At 39.1% G+C, this 20,666-nt stretch overlaps 1 protein-coding gene across 1 annotated transcript; it reads left to right on the plus strand.

The window, feature by feature from the left end:
• The first annotated feature begins 1,094 nt into the window (after positions 1 to 1,094).
• Positions 1,095 to 19,391, plus strand: LOC127644971 (stereocilin-like). The gene is given in 29 exon segments (XM_052128440.1): positions 1,095 to 1,158; positions 1,263 to 2,396; positions 4,444 to 4,468; positions 4,566 to 5,058; positions 5,155 to 6,042; positions 6,184 to 6,246; positions 6,706 to 6,858; positions 7,096 to 7,250; positions 7,336 to 7,522; positions 7,606 to 7,721; positions 7,811 to 7,943; positions 8,035 to 8,217; positions 8,312 to 8,350; positions 8,436 to 8,612; positions 8,800 to 8,949; positions 9,534 to 9,592; positions 11,858 to 11,981; positions 12,976 to 13,058; positions 13,166 to 13,301; positions 15,032 to 15,228; positions 15,432 to 15,522; positions 15,608 to 15,767; positions 16,755 to 16,924; positions 17,021 to 17,176; positions 17,262 to 17,404; positions 17,498 to 17,646; positions 17,745 to 17,842; positions 18,149 to 18,296; positions 19,290 to 19,391. Coding segments are annotated over 29 exon segments (5,763 nt in total). The 3' UTR covers positions 19,379 to 19,391.
• Positions 19,392 to 20,666: the final 1,275 nt, after the last annotated feature.

Genomic DNA, 20,666 nt, shown 5'->3' on the forward strand with positions numbered 1-20,666 from the left:
ATAAAAATGGGCTCATACTGATTTAATCTATTCATTTTAAATGTTAGCTTTTGAGATATAAGATCTTGATGTCATATGGTCATGTGCCACTAACTCTGTAAAGATTTTTTATAAAGATTGGTTGTCCTTTACAAAAATCAACCTCAATTATATCATACAGTTGGCTTAACTGACAGACTTGTATAAGCAGAACAGAGAATGCTTTGCATGCAATTAATAAAACATTTTAAAGTTGGCTATTTAGTTATTTGTTATGGAGCAGCAGAATGAAATATTCATGTTCATTATCTGCTGTATATCTACTGTGCCCCTCTTAGCCTGTAATGACCAACCTTTGTAACTCCTGTAATGTTAATTAATATGAAATTACCTAGTGATACAAGAGTATAGCCTCTTAAAATTCCTTGGCCTTTCTCTTTTCTCATATTACATTGCTGGGCCTCTGTCCTCTCACTCCAGCACACAGTCAGCTGGCACATGATGGGACGATGTTGCTGAAACGTGAAGCTCTGGCTTTTCAGGATCCAATTAAATCTCAAATACTGGGAGGGGGAACAGAGAGAGAGAGAGAGAGAGAGAGAGAGAGAGAGAGAGACTAGTGACAGCACTAATTTTGGAAGTAATTTGCCCACACTCCCAATCTTAGATACATTATTTTAACGGATCGGGACAGCATTAAATGGACAACACTTATATGTAAGTATTTGAAAAAACAAATGTTTCTTTTCCTATAACTTTCTAATAACATTGTACAAATGCAAGCAATATTCAAATCTAATAGGTTTAGACAAAATGTAATTGACAACAGACTCTGATAGAAATTCACTTAACATTCAACAGTAGCTGTATATTTTGAAAGCTAAATCGCCTATCAATTAATTTGTTCAAACCTAATGTGGCAAACTTTTCTGTGTGAAAGTTTAGCCAAGTGACAGTGGATAGTCATTAAGATTTCATGTGTACTCCACAGTGTGACACTTTACTCTGTCAGTGTCTCCACCAGCTCCTAAGGAACACTAATGCAGACCCTCTCATACAACAACAACAAAATGAATTTATCCATGCTGTCTTAAGGGTTGTCAATGGATATTATGATGGGCAAGTTGAAAATTGTTGTGGTTTTGCTATTACTGGGACAAATATCATCCATAGCCAGAGGTAAGACAATACTGGCTGTTTATGTTGTTCTTTTGGTATAACAATGACACAGTTTCACACTCACATCTTTTACATTGTGCTTTAACTAATGCTTCTTGTGTTAGGGAGAAAAAAAGAGGACCAGAAGGAAGTAATTTTTAAAGAGCTGGTTGAGATCTGGAGAAATGGTGGAGGCTGGAACCCTCACAAAGTAAAGCCACCACCAGAAAGACAACAAGATCAACAAATTAATTCCATAGTGAGTAGCATTATGGAAGGTCTCAAGTCTGTGGGTTTAATTCCAAAGAGAAGTATGGGTCTGCCATCTCTTAACAAAGCCTTTGACCGAAACAGACTTTCGGGATTCCTTTATAACATCTCCATGTACCTCCAAGAGATGAGCACAGAGTTAGATGATCGTCAGCAACCATTTGGTGATGACAAGTTTTGGGAGAACCTACTCTACTCTTTGCTTCAAACTGGAAGGGACACATCACTTGGACTATGGGATGGGAACATTCCTCCGCGACCCACTTTCAGGCTTCAGAATCTGTTTCTGTCGCTCAGGGGCAGCCCACATTGGGATGGACTTCTAGGGATAGTGCAAAGCATTTTGACCCTTACTGAGCGGCAGCCGCAAAGACCCATCTTGACTTTTGTTTCCCAGAACTGGAAGACCATAAGTGCTTTGCTCGAAACTGTTCTTCAAGCTCTGGTCAGTGGGACCTATGGCCAAGCTGTTGCAGGTCTGCAGGGTTTCATCTGTGTCCTGAAAGGACGAAATGATTGTGCCTTTAACCTGAGCTGGCTGCAGCAGTTCCTTAGCTTTATGGAGACCAGGAACTGGAAACCTGTGGTCAGTTTACATCCTGTAAGTGTGGAAAACAATCAAAGAGATGCTGCCCTCTCTCCAGGACGTTTTAAGCCCTTCCTCGTGCCACCTGAGGTGCTACATGAGGAGCATCTCTTGTTGAACCAAACAGGCACTGATTCCGAGAGCCTTGCTTCTATGCAAGCATTGCTTCTCCAAGCTTTGTCAAGGTCAAATGCAGGGGAAAGGGCAGTACAATTTGCAGAGCGTAATCCTGCTCTCCTGCAGGGCTTGGATAACCTCAGACGTGGATTCCTGCGCAATGTTGGCCGCAGTGTGTATGGTAATCTGAGAAGAAAAGTCTTGCAAATGACCAATGCTCTGCTGGATGACGTAAGCAGCATGGTGGGAGAACCGCAGTACAATCACCATGGAAGATGCTCTGTAGGCAAGTACTGCTTTATTTTCGACACAATTAGGGCCCTATTTTAAGAGTGCCATAGACCTTATTCAAGCTAGTGCCATCTTTGATTTTTAATGGGAATGACAATGAGGCTGTGAGGGATAGATTCACCATCTCTTCAATGGACTGTACTGCAGTTTAAAGTGTTTTTGGATCATTCCACAGACAAAACATTGATAAAATATCGGTCCAAGAATATTCAAAGAAATCCAGACAACAAGAGTTGCTAGCGCAAATAAGGTCATAAGTGTAAAGTCAATGGGCATGGACATAAAGTTTCGGTATGTTCGTCTAAGCATGTGCTAAGTCTCGGAACAAGTGGGTTTGGCAAAATTGTTCCAATGCGCTAATGGGCTGGGTCAAGTGCAATTTAATCAGGAGATTCTTCTCCAGTTATTTCAACAACTTATTATACTGCATACAGGGTTCTCACTCTTTTCAAGGCACACATTTCCAGGACATGTCCTGGACATTGTATACACACAACAAGCGTAAAATTTAATCAAAAACACGTGTCCATTTAAACTGAGCTTTGTTTTATGGCGTTTCTGTGTGTATTTGATGGCAGTTCCTCACCTCCAGATAAGCAGTTTGCTCCATGGTCCAGTGTGATTATTAATCCCTAAAGCTGTGATTTATATAATAAATACATAGTCTGTATGTGCTGTGAACATCTGAGTGCTCTCTGTCTCTGTCATTTCGCACACAAGAGTGCGCATGATGACCACGATGAGGTGTTTTTAGTGCATGAGCAGTGGTACACATTCATTTTGAAGCATGCGTCACTTGCAGATTATTTGTTTATTCAATTAAATAAGATACTTTTTTTAGTCTATCATACTAGAACTTATCACAATATTAATTTGATAAATTTTACATGCAAACATTAATTTTTTGTCCAAATATGCCATATTCCATGACATTCTGCATTTTATTGCTAATGCCATTTTTATGACTAGATACCATGTTTTCTGCATACTACATGTGGTAACCGCAGTATAAGATGACTCCGATCATTGAATTATTGAAAATGAATTCACATCCCAAGGTATTAATGCCGAATCACCATGCTACAAACCACTGTGAATTAATTAAGAAATCAGTGGTCCGACTGTCATCGTTGTCTAAAGTTTATAACAAAAAGTTGAGAAAATCACTGATACACGGACATGTTTTCCGGGGTTATTTTTTTAAAAGAATAAGCTAAAGGCACCAACTTAACGTGATGGTAAGGCTATCTATTTATAGATACAATTGTAAATATAAACATAATAATAATAATTGAAAATAAACAATGACCTAAAGATAGTTTAACACAAATCTCGTCTAAAACTCGTCAGGGACATAATTTGATGTTCTGCTATATTTTATATAGTTCCACTATATTTAATAGTTTGGACATTGAAACTTTATTACCACCTGTTGGTGAAATCTCCTAACTGCAAATGTAGGAACTGAATTTAGAAACCTGTTTATGAAAATCTTAGCGTAATTATCTATTTCTCAGGAAATGTTCTTTGCGGCACTTCATTTACATACAATACACCCACAAACACTCTCATCTACAGCCACTTGCGCTTTGTGCTGGAATGAAAATTGCACAAGACATAGTGCCAGGGCACTGTTTGTAGTACGCACTGAAGAAAATAGAGCCCATAATATAGTTGTCATGTGAGAATCATTTGTGCCTATGTTGGAACTTGTTTGACTTATGTTGAAAAATACAGTAAGAAAGAAATCCTTGACTGCGGAGGCCCACTACTAAAATCACAATGGCCATGTTAGTCATTAAAGAGATCTTTGTTACTCTAAATCCTATAGCCTGGGTAATCTTCTCCTTCTTTTATGTCAGTAACCATACACCCATTATTACGTGCACAGCTATGCCATTTAATCAAGGCCAATTGTATAATACAGTAGATGCCTCTCCATTCTCCTCAATTAATCAATAGTGTTCTGTGATTATATTGTGATTTGTATCAATAAACTATTGACCTAGAACTTTTCCATTTACTTCTGTTTCTTTGTAAAGGTGACCTCAGGCAACTGATTTTATGGTAAGTGATATTCGAGAAACAGTGGGATATCACAAACTTATCTAAAAGTGTGAAAAGAACATGTTTGGAAATGTGTCTTGTTTTCCTCTTTGTACAGGGGTATTAGACACAATCTGACATGGAATGCTCAAGCAATGGGTTTCAGCTCAAAAGGTATACCCAGTAGGCCATCTCTCATGTCCTGCCCCTCTCAGGAGGAAAAAAATACTTTTAAACAACAGCACTCATCTAAAACATCCAGACTACATCAGCCCCGGCCAAATGTCTATGAGCAGAGTGATTTGGACCTCACACTCTCAGTAGAGATTCTGGAAGCTGCCTGTAATGCCTCAATCCCTGGTCTCACTGGGGTTTCAAATTTTACTGTTTTCCTCTATTGTAATATTTTTGAGGGTAAGGATGACTCTCAGGACCCTGGAGTCAACCATTTTGGGATAGATCTGCAGGCAACCTGCTCTGACGCAGCTTGGTACCTCTCAGTGGCAGAAGAGGATTTTCTTTGGGTTCATGTTTGTAGTGAATATTTTGCTCATGAGTTCAACAAAACTGTGTGTGCCAACTCTACATTCTGGCAGCAACATGCCCATCAGGTACATTGTGCTTTTGTTAGCTATGTTTTCCTGAAAATACTAAAGTTTTATGTAATAGTGATCTCTCTATGGTGTGCTTCTCTGAAACTTTATCAGGTTGAAGCTACTAAGGATTACCAGTACCTCAACCAGACAAGCATTGATGATCTCTGTCTTCAGCTCTCAATGGATGTTTCTAGGGAAAGTCTTACAGATGCCACTGAGGATTGCTTAGCACTGCTGAGCAGCAGAACTCTAACTGCCCAGGATTTTAGAAGATGTTTTCTCCCCAATAACACAGCCCTAATTACCTCTTTGTGTGGTAACGATTCATCTCAAGCACCCCAAGATGGGAGCTGGGCAGCAGAGTACTGCTCTAAATTCATCCTTAATCACACGGACAGTGATTTCAAAGACAAGCTCTGTGACTACACGAACTGGAAGATTGAACATTTTATTAACTCCACCGCCCTTGAGCTTTGCAGCAGTAAAGCAGGCTTGAAGGATTACATTTGCAAAAACACCACACTGTACCTCATGCTGGTTCGAAAGCATCCTTCATTATTAGAACACTGTCTGAACTATGAAGAGGAGCATGGCAGCAAGTGTGTCTTACAGCGACTATTTGACATGCTGCCAGCCCCCTATGATTTTGACACCTCTCAGCTTTGTGTGAACCCCTTGCCCATTCTACAGGATTTCATTCATATGCTCACTCTTTGTGAAGGAGTAGTGGATGAACGCACAGGCTGGTTGGCTACAGTGAGCTATGTGCTTCAAATGTTGGACTTTATGGTAGGGCTCTCAGCAGGTTTGGAGGAGGGAGAAAGCGAAGTGCGTCAGGGCCTGGGCCAGGCCATTCTTCTTTCTAGCCTCCAGGACAACGCTTCCTTCTGGGCTACTCTAAGACCTAATGCATCCATAAGTGTACTTCACACTGTTGGCGTCTTTCTCAAGAGAGAGCAAAACTATTCCTTAAAGGAAGACCTTTTAAGCTGTTTCAGTGTATGTCAAGCATTTACTTGTTTCTTTTTTATTATCCTTAACGCATAAGTAAATCTTAAGTTACTCATAAAAAAACTAAACTATATTAATTAAGTAATAATTTTTTATGAATTCAGTTTCAAAGTCTTTTCTTCCCAGCAGCCTGTCCTGTGGGACCTCATTCAGAGGGAGGGCAACTCTTCCACTTTAAGATTTCTAATGCAGGTATAACCCCTTCTTCCTGACTGAAGTTTAGCTAGTCATTACAAAAAAACAAAACATAAAAAAACTTGCTCAAAAGACCAGCATTGCTTGTCACCAGCATATGCTGTGATTTGGGTGCTGGTCCCCTAGTAAGGGATGCTGATGTCCTGGTGACCATGTGATTTCACACTAGCTGGTCAACCATGTTTACCAGGTATGTTTGGCTGGTGAAAAGCATGGCTATGGTGGTCCACCAGCTAGATCAGCATAAACCAGCCTAGACAAAAATAGGAATTGCATGCTGGTTAAGCTGTTTGTGATTGGCATGCCCAACAAATAAAATGTGTTAATTATTTGGTTGTGTTAAGTAAGTAAGTTGAGCTCAGTTATGCAAAGATGTTCCTTGAAGAGGGCTCTTATTTGACATCCAGAAACATCCCAACTGATATGTCATTATCTCTAATGATGTGACCCTTCAAGGAGTACCTACAGATGCCCAGAGAGAGTATTCGGACTTTGGTACTGTCAGCAGAAAAAGACGCTGTCAAAAGATTCCTTTCCCATGTTCATCAGAGTTGGGATCTGCTTCAAGTGGAAACCATCCAGGTAAACAAATAACATCCTTAGTAATCTGTGATAGGGTGCATACACTCTATAGTTTACAATGCATTAGAGAATGCTGCAAATCCATTGATTTTAATGAAAATGGTGCTTTGGACGGACATAGAGGGAAACACAAGGGTTTGTGAAAGTGACGTTCTGTCATGTGACTAAAAGTGGAGAAAAAAGCTAAAAGCTGTGATGCAATGCACAAGACATATGCCCTTAGGAGTACATATAAATGATTGACTTTCATGTGTCTCTCCAAAGGAACAAGAGGCAATGGAGACAATGACAGCTGCTTTCATCCACAAGTTTCCTCGTGTCACACCTGAACTCTTCATCGACCTCTCACAGTTCATACCATACATGTCTGTCTCTGACATTATGACCTTTCCTGCCTCGCTGATGGCCAACGCAAGTGTGTAAGTTGGTTGTATTGAAACAGTTTTTTTTTATTCACAGTTCTCTATGTCCACATAATTCCATTTTCATGTTCTCTCGCTCCAGGCTGATGGCAATAAGTGATCACAGCTCTGAGATGAAGTCTCCACAGAAACAAGCTTTTGTAAAACGGCTTTTGCAGTCCAGCTTAGCTGGAGATGTTCCTTCTTGGCCTCCATACTTCCTTAACTCCATTCTGCCCCTACTTCCACATCTCCCAGTCAATCACTTTCAGCAACTCACATCTCAGCAAGTAAGTTACATCTCAGTATGCAAATCCTGCTTTTTGTACTTTTCACACAGCAAAAGTAAAGTTTGAATGTGTGCCTCATACAGCTCACCCCCTTAATTGAGATGCTGGGGAACAGCAGTCTGGATGCCACAAGGGGGCGCCATGTACTTCGTACTGTCTTCAACAGAGGGACGAACCTCTCAAGTGATAACATAATGAGGTACAAATGCAAGTTCAACCTTATTTGACACTTATAGTAGGAAGTAGGAAGAACAAGTACTTGAGAAGATACCATGTTTCTCACAACAGGTTGGGAGTTCTCATATGTTACCTGAATTCAGAGGACTTGCAACAGTTATTGTCTTCGTCATCTCTTTCATCAACCCTGTGGGAACAGCTGGCACGATGTGTATCAGAGGGACATGTTAGTGGAAGTGGCAGAGTGAGATATCTTCTGAATGCCTTACTTTTTAAAGAAAACATTGCATGGTATTGTTCTATGTCTTATTTACAAAGTGTTCTTTTTTTCACAGCTGTCACATTGGCTTGGAATGGCCCTTAAATCTTTAAATGCCAGTGTCTTGTCTGCTTCAACAATGGCCTCATTACATGGTATGCTGCCACAGATCGGGGCTTCATTCTTGGAACCACTGTCCTCAGTCCAGTTATTGGATCTTGTAACTCTTCCGGGTATGCCAACTTTCCCACCTGCACAGGTAAGTACAGTAGAATGATATTCCAAATAGTGGGTTATCGTTTACAGCATAATTTTACAAATATTGGCTCATTTTCCCATTTCTTTCAATGCAGGCATTCCAGATACTGAATAAAATAGCAGAGGAAGCAAATGTAAGCTGTACACCAGTATAAATAAAGTAACATTTTGATTCATACCTTTAGTTATTCCCATATTCATGGTCTCAATTCTGTTTAGTTCAGTGCCAACACACTCTGCAGATTGAAACCATTGTTTCCAGGCCTGGGGCCATCTTTTTTGAAAAAGCTGGTTGTGCCTGAGTCGGCTGGAATGCCTGATTGTAGGTGTTGGAGTTCACTGCTTTCTGACCTAAAGCCTGCTCTTCAAACTATGGTACATTTCGCCCTCCAACAGGTAAGAACTACCCATATTTCTCTTTACAAAACAAGCAAATTACATTTTTTGTCCCCAGCTGTGTATATCAATTAGATTGTTTTGCTATTGTAATTTGTACAGCACAATCGTACCATGGATATATGTTGATGTTCCTACTAGGAAGAGCTTTAGTATCTGTATGCTAACACATGCTGTTTGTTTTAAGGCTTTGGAACGCAAATCTTCAAATATAACACAGCAATTGCAGTGTCTTCTACCTTCCATCTCTTTAAAGAAATTACTGTCAGATCTAAATGCAGAGACAGTTCTTCAGCACATATCTCTGTATAAGTATCTGCCCTGGTCTCATCAACAGGTACAATATTATATACTGTTACTGACATTTTTTTAGCAAGCTTACCTTTTTGCCAGCTCATAAACATAACACAACTCTATTGTATGTTGCTAAGCTATATAGGGCATAACATGTTCAGAAAACAGACACTTTTCAAGTCATCAACTGATGCTGTCAGACTTTGTATATTAGCCAATATTCAGTTTTATATTTGGATTGCAAATAAAAATTTAGATTATATCTATTTTCTTATCACTCAACTCTAAATGCATAAAATATTAATTTGAAAACATCAGACTTTTAATGCTTTTTTGAGTAGGGGAAGAATTGGGTAGTCAGTTCTATCACAATGTACTTTAAATTCAGTGCACCGTACTGAAACGGCCAGACAAAGCTGATCTCAAGTTCTTTGGCAGATTATTTGTTATGCTTCAAGAAGTCTTTCAGTAAATTAATAATCTGAGCCTCTCAAATGCCATCAAGCAAACTGATCTTAATGTAGTACAATAGCCACCACCAAAGAATATGAATGATTAATAACCCACATTAAAGAGATTTTGTGCTATCTAGTTTCTCAGACTCACTTGTTGTATGTGACACAACAGGCACAAATGCTGTTCAAAATGATTCATCGGAACGTAAACATCACAAGAGAATCAATACTGTAAGTGATATTAATCATTACCATACTTTATGACTGTCACTCGTGATAATATGTTCCTGCTGAAAAGAACAGCATAGCTGGCCACCAGCATATTCTGTGTTTAGACAGTCCTTATCATCTTCACCAAAAAGACAACTGGTCGACCAACTTCACCCATTTTTTCCACCCATTTTCGGAACAGATGTGCCAAAGTGGCACCATGCGATGAATATTCATTCCCTGATGTCACATTTACCATTTGATCTCCAGCTAACGATATACTCAATTTGCAAAGAAATAAGGGAAATACTGTGTGGTTAGGGATAGGAGAATATTATGTAATTACTACTCAAATATTTTCAAAAAGCAGATGTGCTGTGCTTTTCACATCACATTTATTCAAAGAAGTAAATTAAGTCCTGTTGTGCATGCACACAACTGTAGTTCCAGCCTCAGCCACAGGGAAATCGGAAATTCTTAAAGAAATAGTTCACCAAAAAAGTACAATTTGCTGATAGTTTTCTTACCCTCAGGCCATCCAAGATGTATCTGAGTTTCTTTCTTCATCAAAACAAAATATAAGATTTTTAGGATTTAATTACAGGCCTGCTCTAAACAATGCAAGTAAATGATGGTTCAAAATGCATATTTAGGTTCCATCAAAATAATCCACATGACTCCAGTCAACAAATAAAGTTTTTCTGAACCCAAACGATTGATTATTTTTAGAAACAAAACAATACTTATATACTTTTTAACTACAAATGTTCACTTCCGTACATCTCTGTGATGCACGCTCATGAGAGGGATGGAGTAAGCTCGTTGGTAAGGTCACGTGGAGGAGGCAGGAAGCACGTCATTGTTTACAAGAGAAACTTGAACAGACCAAAGACCAAGCACCATACACAAACCAAAACAGTCCAAAACAATTTCAAAACAATATAAAATAAAAAATATTTTCAAATAATAATTAAAAAAAAATTACTGCATTAAATAACCATCCTTTATTTCGGAGCAATGCTGTTGAATTATCAGCATGTGCTTTTTCTTTAGCAGAAATATATAGGCTATATGTCTGTCAGGAATTCAAGCCACACAATTTGTAGTTAGTGAAAATAATGTGAGCATGTTTACTGAGATTTACAGCGTTTACACAATGAGACAGTGAAGTGGTGTAAAGGTGAGTTATTTATACAGGCAGTGATGTGCGAGTGAATTAGAATTCGGGTGATGAGGAGCGCTGAGGGAGGTGCAGATACTGAGGGAGGCCTGACAATGACAAAGTTTTCACACATACCTGAGTTCGCAGGAAAAACAGCACGGGCACAGCGATGAATTCAGATATCGACCCTTTGTTTCTTTCAATGGTCTGAAATCCTCAGGTGTAAAATGTTCACTGCACACCCTCCAATATTTGAGAGAATGTAGGGGTGTACTGATATCCAGGTTCAGCGCGATAAGCCAGAGCTTCAATCGCTCATGATCATGTATAGGCAATCGATGAAAAGTTGATATATTCCTGGCGTACATTATTTGGGGGGTTTCTGAAGGTTGAAGCATCTATGATACACATGCCAAATGACCACTTTGAGCAATACACTTATACAAATACAAGTCTACAGCAAAGACAATTAAACTTTAGTACAGCGCTCCTTCTCTTGTAAACAATGACCTGCTTCCTGACTCCTCCTCCATGTGACGCATGATCTTACAAACAAGCTTACATCATCCCTCTCATGAGCGCACATCACAGAGATGTACGGAAGCAAACATTTGTAGTTAAAAATTATATAAGTAATGTTTTGTTTCTGAAAATTATCAATCATTCGGGTTCAGAGAACTTTATTTGTCGAATGGAATCTTGTAGATTATTTTGATGCACACTAAATATGCATTTTGCTCCATAACAAAATGGAGTACATTCACTTGCATTGTTTAGAGCAGGCCTGAAATTAAATCCTAAAAATCTTAAATTCTGTTTTGATGAAGAAAGAAATTCAGATACATCTTGGATGGCCTGAGGGTGAGTAAATCATCAGCAAATGTACATTTTTGTCTGAATTATTCCTTTAAAATTTAGACAGATTTAAACAGATGAAAAATCCTAATTTTCCAATGAGACCAGTCTGTTTTTCCCAGTGAACCAGCAAGACCAGAACTGAAACAGCAAGACCAGAACTAAGCCAGCATAACCATGCATTGACCAGCACAGAAATTCATGCTGGTCTTTTCAGCAGGTCTCATGATAGCCTGCCATGTTATTAATAACATTCTTTGACTTTGAAGGAATTTAGGTCGTATTGCAGGTGGCATGAGCTGTGAATGGCTGAGACCTCGGGTAAATGAATCAGGCTTCACAGTATTGTTGGAGTTCATCACTAAGTTACCAGGAGGACTTAGACCTGCTTTGGTAAGAATACAAGAGACAATCTTTCTGTATTCATCTCACTATTAACATCACTTGAGTTTTTTTTTATTTTTGATTATGAATAAAAAATGAATGTACATTACATTTATATAGCACTTTTTTTCTGACACTACACTTAAAGCACTTTGCACATTGAACAGGGGACTCTCCTCAACCACCACCACCAGTGTGCAGCATCCACCTGGATGATGCAACAGCAGCCATAGCACACCAGTACATTCACCCCACACCAACTGTTGGTGGAGTGGAGAGTTATAGAGCCAATTAATGGATGGGGATCATTAGGAGGCCATGATTAATAATGGCCGATGGGGGAATTTGGCCAGGACACCAGGGTTACACCCCTACTCTTTTCAAAAAGTGTCCTAGAAGTTTTTTAATGACCACAGAGAGTCAGGACCTCAGTTTAACATCTCATCTGAAGGACAGTGCCTTTTTACAGTATAGTGTACCCATCACTATAAGGGGGCATTAGGACCCACACTGATGACAGGGTGAGCACTCCCTGCTGGCCTCTCTAAAACCTCTTCCAGCAGCAATCTTAGTTTTCCTCAGGAGGTCTCCCATCCAGTTAATGACCAGGCTCAACCCAGCTTAGCTTCAGTGGGCAACTGGTCTTGAGCTACTGGATGAAATGGCTGCTGATTAATCAACTATGTGTTGCAACATAATGGTATAAAGTAGACAAATTATTTAACATTGCGCATGACACTTTTGAGTAATGTGCCTCACTTATAGTGTCTTTCATTATAAAAATATATACTCACTAAACTAGGCAAGGGAAGTAAATTAACAACATTAATTTTATAAATTTCCTGTAGCTCAACTGGTATGTCACTAGCAATGCCAAGGTCAGGCGTTTGATTCCCAGGCATACACATACTTAACATTTTTAATTATGTATGCACTGTAAATTGCTTTGGATAAAAGTGTCTGCAAAATGCACACATGTAATCTAAATGTAATGTTTCAACAGAGGAAATGCATTGTGGCAGAGATTAGGAAACGGCTAGACATTGATCTAAATGACTTGGACCCCTCATTTGCAGCAAGATTACCGTAAGATCACAGCTTTACTCCCATTTCAAGCCGAGTGTCATTTTGCCAAATCTTTTTTTGCCAATCTTTTGCAGGGTACTTACTTAATGTTGAATTTTGTCTCCCAGGCTGACCATGATGGAGCACCTGTCTAACTCCTCACTCATAAGAATACTGGACCATATTCAACAACACTTTATTGACTTTCTCCAGCTACCACAACACAAGCAAATGGCCTTGGCTGAGAAAGCTATCGAAGCACTTGTAAGAGCGAAATCGCAGCAAATGTTCTTCTCACATTTCAGAAATGAATCAAATGCAGTGGGGGACTCCTTAACATTTTCACAGTATCTAGGAGCAAAGAAATCTATTATGAAATTTGTTTTTATATAAGTTTTAGGCTAATTTGTACAACATAAATTCCGAAAAATTGGGACAGTATTACAAATAATAATAAAAACAAAAAGGAGTGATTTGTAAATTATATTCACCCTTTGCTATATTGAAAGCACTACAACTAAACATTATATGATGTTTTACCTTGTTAAATGTCATTGTTTCTTTTTTTTTAATGTACAGTAATTTCAATTCAGATGATTGCAACACACTCCAAAATTTGGGACAGTTGAGTGTTTACCACTGTGAAACATCACCATTTCTTCTAATAACAATTACTAAGTAGACACTGAAGACACAATTTTGTTAAGTTTAAAAAGTGGAATTTCCCCCCATTCATCCATTATGCAGGTCTTCAGCTGTACAATTGTATGGGGTCTTCGTTGCCATATTGTGCGCTTCATAAGGCACCACACATTCTCACTTGGAGATGGCCGCACTCTCTGCATATTTGGCCAGTATGTGGTTTGAAGTTGTTTTGCTGAAAATTCTGTGACGTCCCTGGAAAAGACGGTGCTGGATGAAGTATATGCTGCACCAAAATTTTTACATATCTGTCTGCATTAATGGTACCCTCGCAGATGTGCGAGTTGCACATGCCATGGGCACTGACACACCCCTGGCCCATTCAGACACTGGCTTTTGGACCTGACACTGATATCAGCTTGAATGGTCCTTTTCCTCTTTGGCCCGGAGAACATAATGGCTGTGTTTTTCAAAAACTATTTGAAGTGTAATTTCCATCCAAGATGAGACCGAGCCCAATGGGCAGTGTTGATGTAGTCTGCTTTGCATAGTAAAGTCTTAACTTGCAACTGTGAATGCAACGGTGAATTGTGTTGACTAAAAAGGTTTACTTAAGTAATTCCAAGCCCATGTTCATGATATCCATTACAGATGAATGATGTTTTTTAAGACAGTAATGTCTGAGGGATCAGAGATCACGCACATTCAGAATTGGTTTTAGTCTTGCCATTTATGCACTGAGATTTGACCAGATTCCTTGAATCTTTTAACTATATTGTGCACTGTTGTGGGTCAAATCCTTCCAATTTGTCTTTGGGGAACATTGTTCTCAAATTGCTGGATTATTTGCTGAAGCATCTGTTGGCAAATTGACAAGTCTCGAATGATCCTTGCTCTTGAAGGACTAGGCTGTTTTTTGAGGCTCCTTATATACTATGACATGATTGCCTCACCTGTTTAACATCTCCTGTTTCACACTGCTTTGTTATTTTAACTTGTCAAATTGCTATTAGTCTTAAATTGCCCGCAACGTTTTTGGAGCGTGTTGCAATCATCTGATTTTAAATTAATGTGCATAAAAAAAAAAATTTTAAAAATGAAATTCACAAGATAAAACATCATATTCATCATTTAGTTGTAGTGCTTTCAATATAGCAACGGGTGAATATAATTTACAAATCACTCCCTTTTGTTTTTATTAGAATTTTTCATACTGTCCCAACTTTTTCAGAATTGGGGTTATATTATCAATCATCCATTGGTTATCTTATCCAATAATATTTTCATGGAGTCTCAATACACACTTTCATCAACATCAACTTTGTTTTCATGCTCTTCTATCTTCATCGAAGGGCATCTCGGAAGATGATCTCACTGGAGCCTCCATGGACATGCTTGGTCCTCTTCTGCCCTTCCTGGACAGGGATGTATTAGCTCACGCTGACAGAGAGGCTCTGAAACTGCGACTGGAAGAGCTGAAACAGTATTGCCTTCCCCCTGATTCCTTCAGACAAATATCAGCTTTGCTTACAGAGAGGAGCATGATGGGGTGAGACAAAGTTAATTCTTCCATTTTCTTTTTTTAAACCTTGTCAGTACTTGACAGGGTTACACTCTGTCCTGATTCTACTTGAACCTGTGAAAAGCTTATTTAATTGAAAGTTGCATTTCCTCATTGTGCTAGTATGGCCCTGAAACTGAAATACTAGTTGAATCTGTACATCAAATTTAAGTACCATTTGTTTCTGACAGAGAACCAAAAACATGGACGGTTGGGGATGTTGAACAAGTGGGTAGACTCGTGTTCACTCTTTCATCTCAGCAGATAAGATCACTACCATTGGTAAGGGAAACAGGCCTTTCGTTAAACTAAAGGTCAGTTTGGTGCAGGGTGTCTTTCTGGTGAACCTCTATATTTTTCTTTCAAGGGTGATTTAGGTAAAGACACAGTCGAGCAAGTTCTTCTGAGTCAATGGCTTTGGAAAGACAGTGAAGTGGGTAAAGCTTGTTTGGACCTGACAGGACTAAGAGAGAAGATCAACAGCCTCACCCAAAGGATTGTGAAAGGTCGATGGTGGTTGAGAAGGGGTGAGACATGTGTGCTGCATTTATTTGTAGAATCCATCAGATGGAGTGGTGGTGGTGTAGTGGGCTAAAGCATATAACTGGTAATCAGAAGGTCGCTGGTTCGATCCCCACAGCCACCACAATTGTGTCCTTGAGCAAGGCACTTAACTCCAGGTTGCTCTGGGGGATTGTCCCTGTAATAAGTGCACTGTAAATCGCTTTGGATAAAAGTGTCTGCCAAATGCATAAATGTAAATGTAATGTGAGTATAATGCTGTCACTGGCAATGACAAAGCCATAACTCCCAACGTGAACAAAATACTGTAATCCAGGGGGATGGCCGCAGCTGCTCCGTTGGGGTGGATGGTAGTGGTGAGGACTCTACGGCGCATCCCTCCTCCTTCCTGGATTTCGGCACCAGTGTAAAGGGATTAATGGAAAGGAGGCGGCGAGAACTGGCTTGACAATATAAATAATATTTTAATAAGAAACTTAAACAAAAAGACAAACACACAAAGGTGTCGGACAGCTATCTGTAAATCTCTCTCTCTCGCACTGCAGCTTCCAGTTGGCCTTTATCCCTCTCTGAGGCTTGATTAGCCTGATTAGGGGCCAGGTGTGTGGAATCACGACCCGGCCCTCCCTCCACCCGGTCACAAATACAAAAACATGAACTTGACTTTAACTTGACTTGATTAAACTTGACATGAAACATCCAACAAAGTTACTCACAAACAATGTTACATGAACAATACCTGACCATGGACAATGGCAAACATGAGGCTTAAATACATGGAAAAGAAAGAAACATGACAACGATAACCTGTGACAAGACCGAACTGACAAGGTAACAAGATAATAAACCAATGAAAACAAGACACATGAACATGGAGGGAAACATGAACTCACATGACCAGGGGACCACATACATGAAACACATGAACAAACACATTAAACATTACAGTGAGAACCTCTTTCCTAAGTAAATAATATGCATTTGCTTATTAGGCCCCATCCCAAGCTGTGCAGATATTAAAGGGACATTTCCCTCGGCCTGGAGGTCCTATCAGCTCAGTCGAATGAAGAGGAGGGAGCTGAAGGCGTGTGTTGAATTCATGGGTCAGGATGACACACTTGATGTCGATCAGCGTGAAGCACTTTGGATGGAACTCAGACCAGTTAAGCCACTTGTCCTTGTACAAATGCTGTTGTTCAACAATTATCAAATGGGTTGCAACGTAATCTTATACTGAACAATAACCACTACCTTTTAGGTTTATAAGCCAGTGAGGCTGCTCAAACCAGAACAGGTGTTGGAACTGGGATGTATAGTTACTGAGATGGGTGAAAGAGAGTTACAGACTGTAAACTTGTCCAATCTAGCTGTGGTGGCCCATCTTGGAAGCCTCAATGGGTGGAGCACAAAGAAAGTAAGTTCTTTAGTTATTAAATAGAATTAAGCCAGAGGGCATAAAGAGGGACGTAATAATAATACTAGTAATTTTATTTGTTTAGATGAGAGCAGCTGTCCTTGGCATAATGAGGCGACTTAAACGTAAGCCTGAAGAACTTGGTGTGGTGGAGCTTGCTTCCCTGGGACATCTGCTTTGTGGCTTCAGTTCTTCTGAAATGTACCGTCTAGATCCTTTTAACTTGAGGTCAGTGGTGGAGAAATCTATTTACACAGTCACTTCAAACTGCTTGAAACCATTGTGCTGTACCTCGTCTTCTGGTATATTTCTGTCCATTAGTGTGGCTGCATTGTTTCTGCGAGAGATGGTACTGCCTTGTTCTGAGCAGCAGACAGAAGCTCTGACATCACGCCTATCCAATCCCCTAGGGTTTGGTCTAGTCAGCAGCTGGGGCTCTGAGGTCTTCACTGAGATTGGGACTTTGGCAGGTACTGACTAAGGGTTCAGTTACAAACAGTTTATCCAACAATATACACGTACCAAAATGGGCAAGCTCTGAAAAGGCAAACTGATTCTCTGTTTTCAGCTGGGCTGGAGGATATGTTATTGTCTTCACTTGTAAAAGAGCAAATGGAGGGACTGACACCAGCAGCAATAGCCCTGATACCTCCAAGAAAATTGGCTGTGAGTGATAAGTAATCTTAGTAACCCTGAATGGGCCATTTTCTGTTTCTCTTGGGACATCTACACTGTCAACCAGAAAAATAGCAAAACACATGTGAGACCTGTTTTCATGCATCAAAATTGGGACCAAAAAATTCTATATGTGTCATATTTTAGGATGAGCATTAGGCCTGCCAGTGCAAATGCAGAGTAGATGCCTAACCTGAGACTGGTTTCAGCCAAAGATTTCTTTGCTATCATGTTTTTAAGTACTGTTTGTTTACCCCATATTGTCAATATCATTACACATTTCATTCAATATTTAAGGTGGTATTCAGTGCCACTCAGCTATCCTGGCTGAGTTCTGAACAGGCGTGTGCCGTGACAGAGGAGCAGTGGGCGGAACTTGACAATGAGCAAAGACAAGCGCTTGGCATGGCACAGTATGAAGGTGAACTCGTGCTTGGACACAGAGGTAAGCAGTAATAGTCTAATAGTTCAAACCATTATGCTAATCTAAGAACAGCTTTAACTCCTCTCTTGTAGTTATATGGATACTTAACTCCTCTATAACTAAATATGCTTTGGTTGCAAAAACCTTTTGAATCCACTTTTTTCCTGAATGCAGATGACTCATCACAGATGCCTATTTTCAATTTCTGGTCTCCAGTGTTTTCACTTACATTGGCATATATTCTTAGCAGATAATGTGATGTTTAGAGTATTGCATTTGTAAAAATTGTCAAAAAACATATGGCCCTATGGTGCCGCTACTTCTCAGTGTCTAGATGACTGTTTTTTTTTTACAGTGCCTTATCTGAGTGGGTAGATGACATGAAGCAATGGTCCGAGGTTGGGGATGCCAATATTTAGAGAGCAGGGTGGCCAATAGGCCGATACAATGCCGATATGTCACACAATATAATATAGTAAATAACATAAACATAAAAACTGCATAAACTCTTATTTAGCACTATATTTACTCAATTTCACACTAAACTTTAACTTTGTAAAAAATTATATTGTATTTTAAATGGTAGACAACAAAACAAACCGTGACTGGTCATAAACATATCTCAGTCACGTCACATGATCCAAGCAGGCGGTAAAACGTATTGGCTGATGCCAATATTTAAAAAATTCAGAATATCGGCCTCGTTCTATATCGGTCGACCACTAGTTACGTTGACATCATTAACTACTTTTAAGTTTTTATGACAGCCAACAACTGCACAAGTTAAGCCTGAAATTAATTTTTACTCCAACTATCAGTAAAATGTTTTTTGTTCTACATCTTGACCACTTGTTTTGGTAGTTTTTACATAAATTCTTGAGACCAGAAACAGAAAACAGGCAATATGAATTATCATGGTGCCACCAAGTGGATTCTCAGGAAAACTCTGGATTGCATAGCTGTTGCTCCAAGAAAAATCATTAATTGTACAACAAAATATATTTGTCTCCACAGGAAGGAACCGGGCTCCATCAGTATGGTTTGCTGACAGTTTCACAGAGTGCTTGTTAATTTGTGTCTGTACATTGTGGAATCTGTTATAAAGATTATAACCCAAAGTTATTTATTTGTTCCTCTTTTTTGAAATCTTACATTTTTAATTAAATGTCATCTCAAACACAACATGTGGACTGTCATTGCCGAAGGTGTTATACTCACAAATAAACACTTTAAAGTTTCAAGTTTAAAGTACACTGGAAAGGAGCAATAACACTGCACTAGCTGGACTAAACTCATGTACTGAGCTAATAAACAAGCAAGATTCTACTCTAAATTGTTCTGTGGACCATACGGAAACGCATTTTTTGTTTATGACTGAGACTTGCAAGTTGGTATTGTTCCTGCCATAATGGCGTACATCTGACAAAAGCCTTACAAAAAAATAAAAATAAATCCCATGTAATACAGCTAACTACACAGTACTTCATAATGAGTTCTCATTTAATTGAGATGCCTTTCTAAACTAACCGGGCTACTAACCGCCAAAGCAGTAACATATAAAACATTGGATTGACCTTTGCTCATCAAAGCAACGATGCTTGAATATTACCATAATGACAAGGCAAGAGAAAAAAATGTATATATTGAAACACTTTGAAACATGATTCAGGCTGACGTGACCATAATAACATTGGGCTTCAGAAGCTTCATTACGTGGATCATTAAATCAGCTGTGGGAACTAAAATGCGCGTAATCTAATTGATGAGCGCGCGAGAGAGGACACACTTACCCGCCTCATTTGCATTCCAGTTGAAGGGAAGGGCGGCCTTACTCCATCGCACTCGGAGAAAGGTAAGACGGCTATTTTTTTGGAACATGTTGCAGTTTTTTTTCTTTTCTAAAATAACATGTTGCGATTGTGACCAGATTCAATCAATTTTGCGAGCATACAATGTTGTTATTAAAATCCAACACATATCCAGTATTTGAATGTGAACTGCGCATGTGCGGCCTTTTGTTTTATTTATTTTTTTACATTTTATTTTTTATGAAATAAACAAACAAAAAACATTGCAGCCAAGGATTAAAGATTGATAATTTACCAATTTATAACACATTTGTATCGTGAAATGCATCTATACAAAATAACATAAGGTTTAAGGGGAAGCTTAAAGAAAGTATTTTTTTTAAAGGCTGTTTAAAAGTTGGAAAAGTTTTTAAGCTCTAAAAGTAAATCTGGAATATATGGAACAGAACTGTGCAAAGTATGTTTCGTTTGGAAATAAAACAAATGTTGTGTTTGTTTTTTTCAAAGTGATTTATTTACAGGCTCGGTTACGCGCAAATTTAACAATGCCGTTTTTTATTTATTTTTTACAATTTGAACCCTA

Source organism: Xyrauchen texanus, chromosome 1, assembly GCF_025860055.1.
Source record: "Xyrauchen texanus isolate HMW12.3.18 chromosome 1, RBS_HiC_50CHRs, whole genome shotgun sequence".
NCBI lineage: Eukaryota > Metazoa > Chordata > Actinopteri > Cypriniformes > Catostomidae > Xyrauchen > Xyrauchen texanus.